The sequence below is a fragment of the Opisthocomus hoazin genome, chromosome 2 (genome assembly GCF_030867145.1).
Source record: "Opisthocomus hoazin isolate bOpiHoa1 chromosome 2, bOpiHoa1.hap1, whole genome shotgun sequence".
NCBI classification, from domain to species: Eukaryota; Metazoa; Chordata; class Aves; order Opisthocomiformes; family Opisthocomidae; genus Opisthocomus; species Opisthocomus hoazin.
The window spans coordinates 125,707,684-125,719,746 of NC_134415.1; the positions used below are offsets into that span (position 1 = coordinate 125,707,684).

General features: G+C 48.0%; 2 protein-coding genes across 2 annotated transcripts; both read left to right on the forward strand.

Moving 5' to 3' along the window:
- Nucleotides 1–1,199: 1,199 nt before the first annotated feature.
- LOC104326206 (taste receptor type 2 member 9) lies at nucleotides 1,200–2,153 on the forward strand. The gene has a single exon (XM_009940306.2). The coding sequence runs from the start codon at nucleotides 1,200–1,202 to the stop codon at nucleotides 2,151–2,153; it is 954 nt and encodes a 317-aa protein (XP_009938608.2).
- A 4,998-nt stretch (nucleotides 2,154–7,151) lies between these two features.
- Nucleotides 7,152–8,105, forward strand: LOC142358839 (taste receptor type 2 member 9-like). Its single transcript, XM_075411023.1, has one exon. It carries the CDS (start codon nucleotides 7,152–7,154, stop codon nucleotides 8,103–8,105), a length of 954 nt encoding a protein of 317 aa, XP_075267138.1.
- The last annotated feature ends 3,958 nt before the right edge of the window (nucleotides 8,106–12,063 follow it).

Consider the following 12,063-nt stretch of genomic DNA (forward strand, 5'->3'; position numbering starts at 1 on the left):
TGTGGGTAATATGAAAAATAAAGCGTGGTGAAGATATCAACAGAACTTTTCTTATGAGCCACTGGACAAGCTAAATGGACTTATAGGAACATGTGATAGGTACCATGTTTTGTTCTGGAGACGAACTCCAGGCCTTCTGTAAAAAACATGTCCATGCGTTAATGCTGTAGCAAGGGCCTTAGCAAAAATATGCAAATAGGAGCATGTGATGACAATATTCAAAGAGAAGTGCTTGCATTTAGATCAACTCGAAAACAAGTGTATCATTCTGAAGAAAGACAATGCTGGTGATTTCTTTCTTGTAGTCACATAACTATTTCTTAGCATTTTAATTTTTCCTGATTCCACCACAGCAGCACAAACCCAAAGTCTATAGGCACTCCGGGCCCTTCAGAGCTTAACACACCTTGACGGATAAAAAAAAAATCCCAACAGTTTCCAGGAGACTTTAAGTCATTTGGAAACTGCAGGGAACATCATTGTGGAGGGAACCCTGCATGGTCCTGTCCCTACAACTCCTCACATTGCCAGCAGAGGAGTTTTCAATCCTGGCACAGGGACTCCTGCTTATGTTTGCCCTTTTCCTCTGCACGCTTCAATTTAAAAGAAAGCCCAGCTTCTCCTTCAGTGCCTTCCCCCTGCCACGTGGGTTTTCCCTTACAACTAAGGCATTACCACTGGCAAAACTAACATGGATTTCAGGGTCCTCGAAGGATAAAAATGAACTCCAGGTTCCAGATTCTTCATTAAGTTTTGCAGCTCCTGGACTCTGCAGCGAATGGGGACAGTGACTCCCCTGACCATGCTTCACCGAGCACACCCCTCCGCGTGACCATCGTAGCTGACGACGGGACAGGAGAACCCAGATCATGAATCCTGGCAGCCATCAAACACAGCACAATCACTGCTCGCTGCAGAAAAGCACCTACATTGTCTGTGTCACCCAACATCGCTCTTTGGAACTGAAATTCAAATAGGAAAGACTGACACTGAGACCGGGTAAGGGAATACCCAGCACATTTACATTCCTGCACCTGCCCTGCTCTCCGCAGGAGCAGCACCGCAGTCCCCACCACCAGCAGCTCTATAAAGCTCCTGTTCCCGTACGCGACACTCGGGACACAGCTGCTGCCAACCTGCGCGAAGCATCGGTGCAGCAGCTCACCTTGCTGGCACAGCACCGCTACCCACCTTGGAGGATGCAAGCCTGTTACTCCCAACATCTATTTAATGCCACTTCATACGACGCCATAGCTACGGCCATCATCACACTTCAGGCATTTGCTGGCATGTGGATAAACGCTTTCATTGTTTCTGTGCTTTGTATTGCTTGGGTCAAAAAGAAAAGCTTTAACTCCAACGAGAAGATCTTGCTGTTTCTGGGCTGCGTCAGGTTCTGGTATTTGTGCATCACAGGGCTATATTGCATTCTTTCAACATTTTATGCTCACTGCTTTTATGTTTACCCCACACCACAAATATTTGTAGCTATTCATTCCTTTTTAAATTCCTCAAACTTGTGGGTTTCTGCCTGTCTCTGTGTCTTTTATTGTATAAAAATTGCAAATTTCAGGCACCGCTTCTTCATCTACCTGAAAGTGAAAATTGACAGGATCGTGCCACGGCTGTTGGGGGGGCTCGTGCTTTTATCCCTGGTCTTCTGCATTCTTGGCTATGAAGTCACTGATAACCAGTATGATGACAACTTCAATGCCACCAGCGTGGGAAACATCTGGAGACTGTTAGTCGGAACGGATAAACGTATTTTACCTATTATTATTGCCACTGTCTGTGGATATGCCGTTGCATTCACGGCAGTAATCTCTTCTGCCCTGCTCCTCCTCTTTTCTCTCTGGAGACACCAGCGCAAGATGCAGACAAACTCAGTGAAGAACCTCAGCACCGATGTCCATATCAAAGCCATGAAATCTATTCTGTCCTTCTTCCTCATTTACGGCATTAACTTTACATGTTTGGTCTTGTCACTAACTTATTCCATGGACAAGAACAATCCTGTGATATTTTATGTTTCACTTTTTCAGTTTGCTTTTCCGGCTGCTCATTCCCTTATTCTGATTTTCAGCAATCCCAAACTGGAAAAGACCCTACTAAGAACTCTGTCCCGTCTGAAGGGCACGGTTTGCATGAGGTAGGAAATGTGATTAAACCTGCAGCCCATTAAAAATGTTGATATTTTCTTGTGAAAACCAAGTCATTTAATCTCTAATGCAACCCTCCAGACAGTGTAGATGATTCAGATGTTCTACCTTCGCCATCCAAGCAAAGAAAATATCATTAAAACTCTTTGAAGTAGATTATCATGAAATAAATAGATTATTGTTATCCTTTGAGTCAGATAATGCTTTGAGTTAAATTATTGTCATTAACAAAGTAATTTAGACCTGGTACATGGGATAGCTGCAAAGGGGGAAGGACAATGCTGCAAAACTTCTAACAACGGGTGGGGTGGGTACAGAACCCACTTCCCATGCCCACCTTACGTGTCCTCTCTCTGCCCCACTTCATGCAAATACATCATTTTGCCTGCTCTAGGCAACCACTCTCCTGGTCTGCTTTTATTTTTTACAAGATCTGCTTTTATCAATGGACTCTGGCTCGGTAAAACTCCGAGGGAGGTGGGTTTTGTGCAAAGTGCGGTGTGGAATAAAGTTGCACTTTCGCCTCGCAGTGACCCATGGGCAGATGTGCAGCGTGTCCATGCCAGGTGCTGCCTGCTGGGGGGTCCATCGCAGTGTCTGCAAGGCAAAGTCGAAGCTGCCCTGTGCTGGGGAAAGACAGTCCCAGCCGGCTCCTGTGGACCCACCACAGCGCACAGCTCAGCCCATCAGCAATGCTGGGGGCTCCTCTGGGACAATCTGCTTAAGAAAGGACAAAAACACTGCCTGCCAGTGGGGAGTGAGGACAATTGTGAGAAACGGTCCTGCAACAAACAGGCTCAGAGAAGGGAAGGGAGGAGGTGCTCCAGGTGCCAGAGCACGGATTCCCCTGTAGCCCGTGGAGAGGACCACGGTGAGACAGGTTGTCCCACTGCAACACATGGAGGTCCGCAGTGGAGCAGATCTCCACCTGCAGCCTGGGGAGGACTCCATGCTGGAGCAGGTGGCTGTGCCCTGAAGGACTGCAGCCCATGGGAGCGACCCACGCTGGAACAGGGGAAGAGCACGAGGAGGAAGGAGTGGAAGGGACAATGCATTACAAACTGACTGCAACCCCTATTCCCCATCCCCCTCCACCACTTGGGAGCAGGAGGTAGAGGAGATGGGAATGAAGGAGTGAAGCTGAGCCTGGGAAGAAGGAGTGGGGGGGGGGGGGGGGGTGGTAAAGGTAATTTGTTTTAGTTTTCTCTTTGTTCCTCATCCTCCTACTCAAGTTTCAACCGACAATAAGTTCATTTGATTTTCTCCAGGTCGAGCCTCTTTTTCCCGTGACAGAGTCATGGTGAGTGATCTCCCTGTCTTTATCCAGTTTGGCCATTTCATTTTTCACCCCTGTCCTCTGGAGGAGCAAGAGTGAGGGAGGGGCTGGCTGGGGGTCTGGCAGCTGGCCAAGGCCAACCCACCACAGCAGATTACCTAAACATGACATAGTTCCAGCATGAATTGCTCATTTCTTTCACCAGCTCAGGTCCAGAGGAACTTCTTACCTCATGCCAAGAGCCAAGTGTCTATTTTTCATGCATCTCGGCAGGTTTTACTTCTGCTTCTGTTTCAAAACACCCACCCAGGAGTACATTTGCCAGATGTGCAGCCTCAAAACTCAGCGGCCTCCTGAAGATCTACAGAGTTCAGGTATACCCAAAATGCTCTTGTGGGGGGTCATCTTAGGTGTAGCCTCATCCCTGCTAGACATGGATGCAATCTATAAGAAGCCCTTGAGCTTTCTTTCTGATGCATTTTGGAGAACAACCTTTTCATGTGTTTCCACCAGCAGAAGGCTTCTCACGTCTGCTTTTGCCCCGATAAAGGAGATGTGGTCTTCTAGTAGGACAACCCTTTTCAGAAGATCGTCTGGTGATACCTGGCAGTGTAGATACTGTCTCCTGCAGGCGAGAAGCCTTCAGAAGTGCAGATAAGCATAAGCCATCAAAAAAGTTGAACTTTAAAAGGAAAGGCCAGTTTTAATCTCCTTAGATATAGCTATAAGCCAATCTCAGAAGCAATCTGCCTCCGCGTTTTATAACTGTTCTTAACATATTCACCCTGGTAGCACTCAGGTAGCTATCAAGCTATTTAATATTTCTGTGGATTCTTCAGAGACAGTCTCACTCTTTTCCTCCCCTTTACAAACCGTCCTGGCCCCATCTTGACATGAGACCAACAAAGCTCCTGAGTATGGAAAGCAGACCTTCTTAAAAAGAAGAGGCTCATGGCCTGCGACCTGAAGAAATCACTTGAAGAGAAGGTTTGCTTGGTGGTTTTTTCATATTCCTGGAAACATCTTGGTAGATACAAACAAACTCGTCTTCATCTGACGCTGTGGACAAAGCATCAGCTCTAACTGAAAAACAGCATTCTTTTTGTAATCAACAGAATGCCAACACAAAATGTGCTGGTTTGGATTTCCTCAGGAAATCTCACAGACCTCATCCCTCAGAGTAGGAGTACAGCAATGGGTCCTCGTTTGGTCCCATTCACGTGCCTATGAAGCGAAGCGCTCCCAGTGTATTCACACGGGAATCCCACCCAGGGCTTGCCCTATGGACGAGAGTCCAGTGGGTCAGGGTGAAGCAGTGCTGAAGAAAGGCTCTGTGGTGACAAGGGAAGCGCAGGGCCGAGCTTTGCCTCCAACAATTCAGAGGTTTTCTCCTCCTGGCAGACACACAAAGGGGGTTTGCACATTCCTGCAGCTCTCTTGCTCCCACACACCTCCAGCGCCTCCTGCTCCTGTCTTCATGCCGCTGTTGCTGATGCCTTTGCCTCCCCTTTGCTCACTTGCCCAGCGTGACGCTGCACCCCAGTCCGTCGGAGGAAGGACAGTCCCGATGCGGCTGCAGACAGAGGAAGAAGGAGATACTCAGCAGGGAGATCCCTCGCTGGGCTTTGCAGCCTGCCAGCCATCTTTCCTCCCAGCCTACGAGACCCCGCAGTCGGGCGCTGCAATAAGTCAGAGGGTTGTTACGGGACAGGGAGGGGGGAGCTCCAGAAGATGGGGGTCAGGGGAGAAGCACGACTACCCACCTTGAGAGCCGGGGGGGTATGGAGTCTTCGTGGGTTGCACACTCAGTACTACCACGTGTGCACAGGGCATCCACCTGGCCCATGCCACAAGTCCAGTATGAGCGGAGAGGGGACTGAGGTATCCAAGAGTGCAAAGCAGGAGTTAATCCACATGCCTCATCAGCATCCTTCCCCCAGAATCATGGTCACCAACATCCATCCCATAAAATTGGGGCCACGAGACACAAGTCAACCTGAATTCACTGAAAAGCACTTGTCACTTGACACTTCTCAGCCTGCCTGCAGAGGACCAGCAGAATGAGGGGTGACAACAGAAACTGCCAAATCATCCTCTAGAAACACAACTTGTAGGGGAAGAAGTCCACTACTGCAGAGATGCATTGGGTGGTTCGCTAAAGGATGTTTCTTGCTGCTATCCTGCCGCAGGGCAGCAGCGTTGTGTCCAGCACCTCTAAGGTTGCTCCTCACACTCACAAGAGCAGTCTCATCACCATCACAGGTTGATAGCTTCATTCCTGACCTTTTGCAGGTCTGAAGGAACTGGAAATCACCTGGCTTCACATTCATTCTTGCCTTTTTAGCCTCACAGCATTGGCTTGTTTTTGTTAAGCACTTCTCTTTTGACCTGCCAGACAATACCCATCCATAAATGCAGTAAAGATTCCTAATGTCACCTCACTCAAGTGTGACTGGTTTCAAATGATCCATAATGATTCAAATGGAAGCATCTAAACCTCGCTATGAGATTGATGTTCTGTGGGCAATATGAAAAATAAAGTGTGGTGAAGATATCAACAGAACTTTTCTTATGAGCCACTGGACAAGCTAAATGGACTTATAGGAACATGTGATAGGTACCATGTTTTGTTCTGGAGACGAACTCCAGGCCTTCTGTAAAAAACATGTCCATGTGTTAATGCTGTAGCAAAGGCCTTAGCAAAAATATGCAAATAGGAGCATGTGATGACAATATTCAAAGAGAAGTGCTTGCATTTAGATCAACTCGAAAACAAGGTATCGTTCTGAAGAAAGACAATGCTGGTGGTTTCTTTCTTGTAGTCACATAACTATTTGTTAGCACTTAAATTTTTCCTGATTTCACCACAGCAGCACAAAACCACAGTCTATAGGCACTCCGGGCCCTTCAGAGCTTAACACACCTTGACGGATAAAAAAAAAACCACAATAGTTTCCAGGAGACTTTAGGTCACTAGGAAACTGGAGGGAATATCATTGTGCAGGTAACCCTGCATGGTCCTGTCCCTACAACTCCTCACATTGCCAGCAGAGGAGTTTTCAGTCCTGGCACAGGGACTCCTGCTTATGTTTGCCCTTTTCCTCTGCACGCTTCAATTTAAAAGAAAGCCCGGCTTCTCCTCCAATGCCTTCCCCCTGCCACGTGGGTTTTCCCTTACAACTAAGGCATTACCACTGGCAAAGCTAACACGGATTCCAGTGCCCTCGAAGGATAAAAATGAACTCCAGGTTCCAGATACTTCATCAACTTTTGCAGCTCCTGGACTCTGCAGCGAAAAGGGACAGTGACTCCCCTGACCATGCTTCACCGAGCACACCCCTCCGCGTGACCATCGTAGCTGACGACGGGACAGGAGAACCCAGATCATGAATCCTGGCAGCCATCAAACACAGCACAATCACTGCTCGCTGCAGAAAAGCACCTACATTGTCTGTGTCACCCAACATCGCTCTTTGGAACTGAAATTCAAATAGGAAAGACTGACACTGAGACCGGGTAAGGGAATACCCAGCACATTTACATTCCTGCACCTGCCCTGCTCTCCGCAGGAGCAGCACCGCAGTCCCCACCACCAGCAGCTCTATAAAGCTCCTGTTCCCGTACGCGACACTCGGGACACAGCTGCTGCCAACCTGCGCGAAGCATCGGTGCAGCAGCTCACCTTGCTGGCACAGCACCGCTACCCACCTTGGAGGATGCAAGCCTGTTACTCCCAACATCTATTTAATGCCACTTCATACGACGCCATAGCTACGGCCATCATCACACTTCAGGCATTTGCTGGCATGTGGATAAACGCTTTCATTGTTTCTGTGCTTTGTATTGCTTGGGTCAAAAAGAAAAGCTTTAACTCCAACGAGAAGATCTTGCTGTTTCTGGGCTGCGTCAGGTTCTGGTATTTGTGCATCACGGGGCTATATTGCATTCTTTCAACATTTTATGCTCACTGCTTTTATGTTTACCCCACACCACAAATATTTGTAGCTATTCATTCCTTTTTAAATTCCTCAAACTTGTGGGTTTCTGCCTGTCTCTGTGTCTTTTATTGTATAAAAATTGCAAATTTCAGGCACTGCTTCTTCATCTACCTGAAAGTGAAAATTGACAGGATCGTGCCACGGCTGTTGGGGGCGTTCGTGCTTTTATCCCTGGTCTTCTGCATTCTTGTCTACGACGTCACTGACAAAGACTATCGTGACAACTTCAATTCCACCAGCCTGGGAAATTTCTGGAGACTAGCTGTCAGAACGGATAAACATTTTTTACCTATTATTTTTGCCACTGGCTTGGGGTTTGCCGTTGCATTCACGGCAGTAATCTCTTCTGCCCTTCTCCTCCTCTTTTCTCTCTGGAGACACCAGCGCAAGATGCAGACAAACTCAGTGAAGAACCTCAGCACCGATGCCCATATCAAAGCCATGAAATCTATTCTGTCTTTCTTCCTCATTTACGGCATTAACTTTACATGTTTGGTCTTGTCACTGATTTATCTCAGGAATCAGGAAAATCCTGTGCAGTTTTATGTGTCACTATTTCAGTATGCTTTTCCGGCTGTTCATTCCCTTATTCTGATTTTCAGCAATCCCAAACTGGAAAAGACCCTCCTAAGGTCTCTGTCCCGTCTGAAGGGCAAGGTTTGCATGAGGTAGGAAATGTGATTAAACCTGCAGCCCATTAAAAATGTTGATATTTTCTTGTGAAAACCAACTCATTTAATCTCTAATGCAACTCTCCAGACACTGTAGATGATTCAGATGTTCAACCTTCACCATCCAAGCTAAGAAAACTTCATTAAAACTCTTTGAAGTAGATTATCATGAGATAAATAGATTATTGTTATCCTTTGAGGCAGATAGTCCTTTGAATTAAATTATTGTCAATAACAAAGTAATTTAGACCTGGTACATGGGCTAGCTGCAAAGGGGGAAGGACAATGCTGCAAAACTTCAAACAATGCTTTGGTATCTGCTGCTTGAAACTACTTCACTGAACAATGTCTTTATATCTATTTTGTTTTACATTTGTTTCTGCTGAGGCAGCGTACTTTGTAATACCGTGACCTGTAATGCTATGACTTTTATCACTGTCCTGCACTGGCTTATAACTTCTGCGTGAAGATGTTGATCACTGTCATTCACCAGAGGTGGTTTCTGGCTTAGAGACGGCAATGCAGGGTCGGCCTCGGGCTGGATGGGTGGGGTGGGTAGAGAACCCAAATCCCATGCCCACCTTACGTGTCCTCTCTCTGTCCCACTTCATGCAAATACATCATTTCGCCTGCTCTGGGCAACCACTCTCCTGGTCTGCTTTTATTTTTTACAAGATCTGCTTTTATCAATGGACTCTGGCTCGGTAAAACTCCGAGGGAGGTGGGTTTTGTGCAAAGTGCGGTGTGGAATAAAGTCGCGCTTTCGCCTCGCAGTGACCCATGGGCAGATGTACAGCGTGTCCATGCCAGGTGCTGCCTGCTGGGGGGTCCATCGCAGTGTCTGCAAGGTAAGGTCAAGGCTGCCCTGTGCTGGGGAAAGACAGTCCCAGCCGGCTCCTGTGGACCCACCACAGCGCACAGCTCAGCCCATCAGCGATGCTGGGGGCTCCTCTGGGACAATCTGCTTAAGAAAGGACAAAAACACTGCCTGCCAGTGGGGAGTGAGGACAATTGTGAGAAACGGTCCTGCAACAAACAGGCTCAGAGAAGGGAAGGGAGGAGGTGCTCCAGGTGCCAGAGCACGGATTCCCCTGTAGCCCGTGGAGAGGACCACGGTGAGACAGGTTGTCCCACTGCAACACATGGAGGTCCGCAGTGGAGCAGATCTCCACCTGCAGCCTGGGGAGGACTCCATGCTGGAGAAGGTGGCTGTGCCCTGAAGGACTGCAGCCCATGGGAGCGACCCACGCTGGAGCAGGGGAAGAGCACGAGGAGGAAGGAGTGGAAGGGACAATGCATTACAAACTGACTGCAACCCGTATTCCCTATCCCCCTCCACCACTTGGGAGCAGGAGGCAGAGGAGATGGGAATGAAGGAGTGAAGCTGGGCCTGGGAAGAAGGAGGGGGGGGCGGGGGGAGGTAAGTTGTTTTAGTTTTCTCTTTGTTCCTCATCCTCCTACTCAAGTTTCAACCGACAATAAGTTCATTTGATTTTCTCCAGGTCGAGCCTCTTTTTCCCGTGACAGAGTCATGGTGAGTGATCTCCCTGTCTTTAGCTGAACCCTCCAGTTTGGCCATTTCATTTTTCACCCCTGTCCTCTGGAGGAGCAAGAGTGAGGGAGGGGCTGGCTGGGGGTCTGGCAGCTGGCCAAGGCCAACCCACCACAGCAGATTACCTAAACATGACATAGTTCCAGCATGAATTGCTCATTTCTTTCACCAGCTCAGGTCCAGAGGAACTTCTTACCTCATGCCAAGAGCCAAGTGTCTATTTTTCATGCATCTCGGCAGGTTTTACTTCTGCTTCTGTTTCAAAACACCCACCCAGGAGTACATTTGCCAGATGTGCAGCCTCAAAACTCAGCGGCCTCCTGAAGATCTACAGAGTTCAGGTATACCCAAAATGCTCTTGTGGGGGGTCATCTTAGGTGTAGCCTCATCCCTGCTAGACATGGATGCAATCTATAAGAAGCCCTTGAGCTTTCTTTCTGATGCATTTTGGAGAACAACCTTTTCATGTGTTTCCACCAGCAGAAGGCTTCTCACGTCTGCTTTTGCCCCGATAAAGGAGATGCGGTCTTCTAGCAGGACAACAGTGCCACGGACTCACTCTTTCTACACACTCTCTACTAGAAAGACATCCAGAGGGAGAGTTTCTGCTCAGAGAACATCAGGAGCCACGGCAGGATAATTTGAACAGCTGAAGTGAAGGCAAAAAAGCTTAATGTGTAAGATTTCTATTTTAAAGTTTGCCTTTTCTGTGGGCAAAAGAGCACTCCCTTCCTTGTTCCTCTCCATCCCCGCAAAAATTGAAAGGGAAGAAGTTTATAACAAAGTACAAGAATGTGTTTTTGAACTATTAGCTTTCACACTTCTCTGTCTTTTCTTGCAGTGGTAAAGCAAAAAAAAATACCTTCCTGTTGTTCTGCTAAAAAGAAAGGATCTGAATTGGCTGACCAAAACTAGACACTCAGAGCACTTTGCTTGTGTTAACCATTAAGCCCAATCTAAACTCCTGCTGGTGCTGGTTTAGATCAGCAGCACATACCGCTAACATAGTATCACCTTCGAAAAGCTTCCTTCCTGTTGCTGCAGTGAGATAAACAAACGTGTAGGCCAGAGTAACATATCAAGAACTACAGTGAACATTCAAATAGCCAACGCGCCAGTCACAGAATCATGAATCACAGAATCACACAATGTTGCTGAGGGTACACTCTAACTCTTCATCCAACTCACTGATGAAGAAGTTGAACAAAACTGGGCCCAGTACTGAGCCCTGGGGGACACCGCTAGTTACAGGCCTTCAACTAGACACAGTGCTGCTGATGACAACCCTCTGAGCTCTGCCACTCAGCCACTTCTCTATCCACCTCACTGACCACTCATCAAGCCCACATGTCCTGAGCTTCCCTAGGAGGATGTTATGGGAGACAGTGTCAAAAGCCTTGCTGAAGTCGAGGTAGACAACATCCGCTGCTCTACCCCCATCTACCCAGCCACTCATGCCATCGCAGAAAGCTATCAGATTGGTCAAGCATGATTTCCCCTTAGTGAATCCATGCTGACTACTCCTGATAACCTTCTTTTTGGCCACTTGCTTGATGTTGACTTCTAGAATGAGTTGCTCCATCATCTTTCCTGGCATGGAGGTAAGGTTGACCGGTCTGCAGTTCCCAGGATCCTCCTTGTTGCCCTTCTTGAAGACTGGAGTAACACTGGCATTCCTCCAGTCCTTAGACACCTCTCCTGTTCTCCAGGACCTCTCAAAGATGATGGAGAGTGGCTCAGCAATGACATCCGCCAGCTCCCTCAGTACTAGTGGGTGCATTCCATCGGGGCCCATGGATTTGTGGGCGTTCAGATCTCTTTAGTGATCTCTCACACAGTCCTCCTCGACCAAGGGAAGGTCATCCTCTCTGTAGGCTTCCCCTCTTACCTCCAGGGCCTGGGATGCCTGAGGGCCGGCCTTAGCACTGAAGACTGAAGCAAAGAAGGCATTCAGTAACTCTGCCTTCTCTGTATCCTCCGTCACCACGGCACCCACCTCATTCAGCTGTGGTCCCCCATTATCCCTACTCTTCCATTTGCTGCTGATGTACTTGAAGAAGCTTTTCTTCTTGTCCTTGACATCCCTTGCCAGATTCAATGCCAGGTGGACCTTACCCTTCCTCATTGCATCCCTGCATGTTTTCACAACATTCCTGTACTCCTCCCAAGTGGCCGGTCCCTCTTTCCACATGGACCTTGCTCTTCCATCTGATCACCACTAGAAGCTCCTTGTTCATCCATGCGGGTCTCCTGCCTCCTTTTCTACATTTCTTGCTCAGGGGGATGCACCGATCCTGAGCATGGAGGAAGTGATGTTGAAACAGTAACCAGCTCTCTTGGACCCCACTGCCTTCCTCCCTGCCAGTCCTCCATCTGCACCAAAGGAAATAGAGAAATAACTTCTAGT

What these genes read in the sequence shown, in the direction of transcription:
- LOC104326206 (XM_009940306.2), top strand. Translation starts at nt 1,200, where the DNA reads ATGCAAGCCTGTTACTCCCAACATCTATTTAATGCCACTTCATACGAC.
- LOC142358839 (XM_075411023.1), top strand. Translation starts at nt 7,152, where the DNA reads ATGCAAGCCTGTTACTCCCAACATCTATTTAATGCCACTTCATACGAC.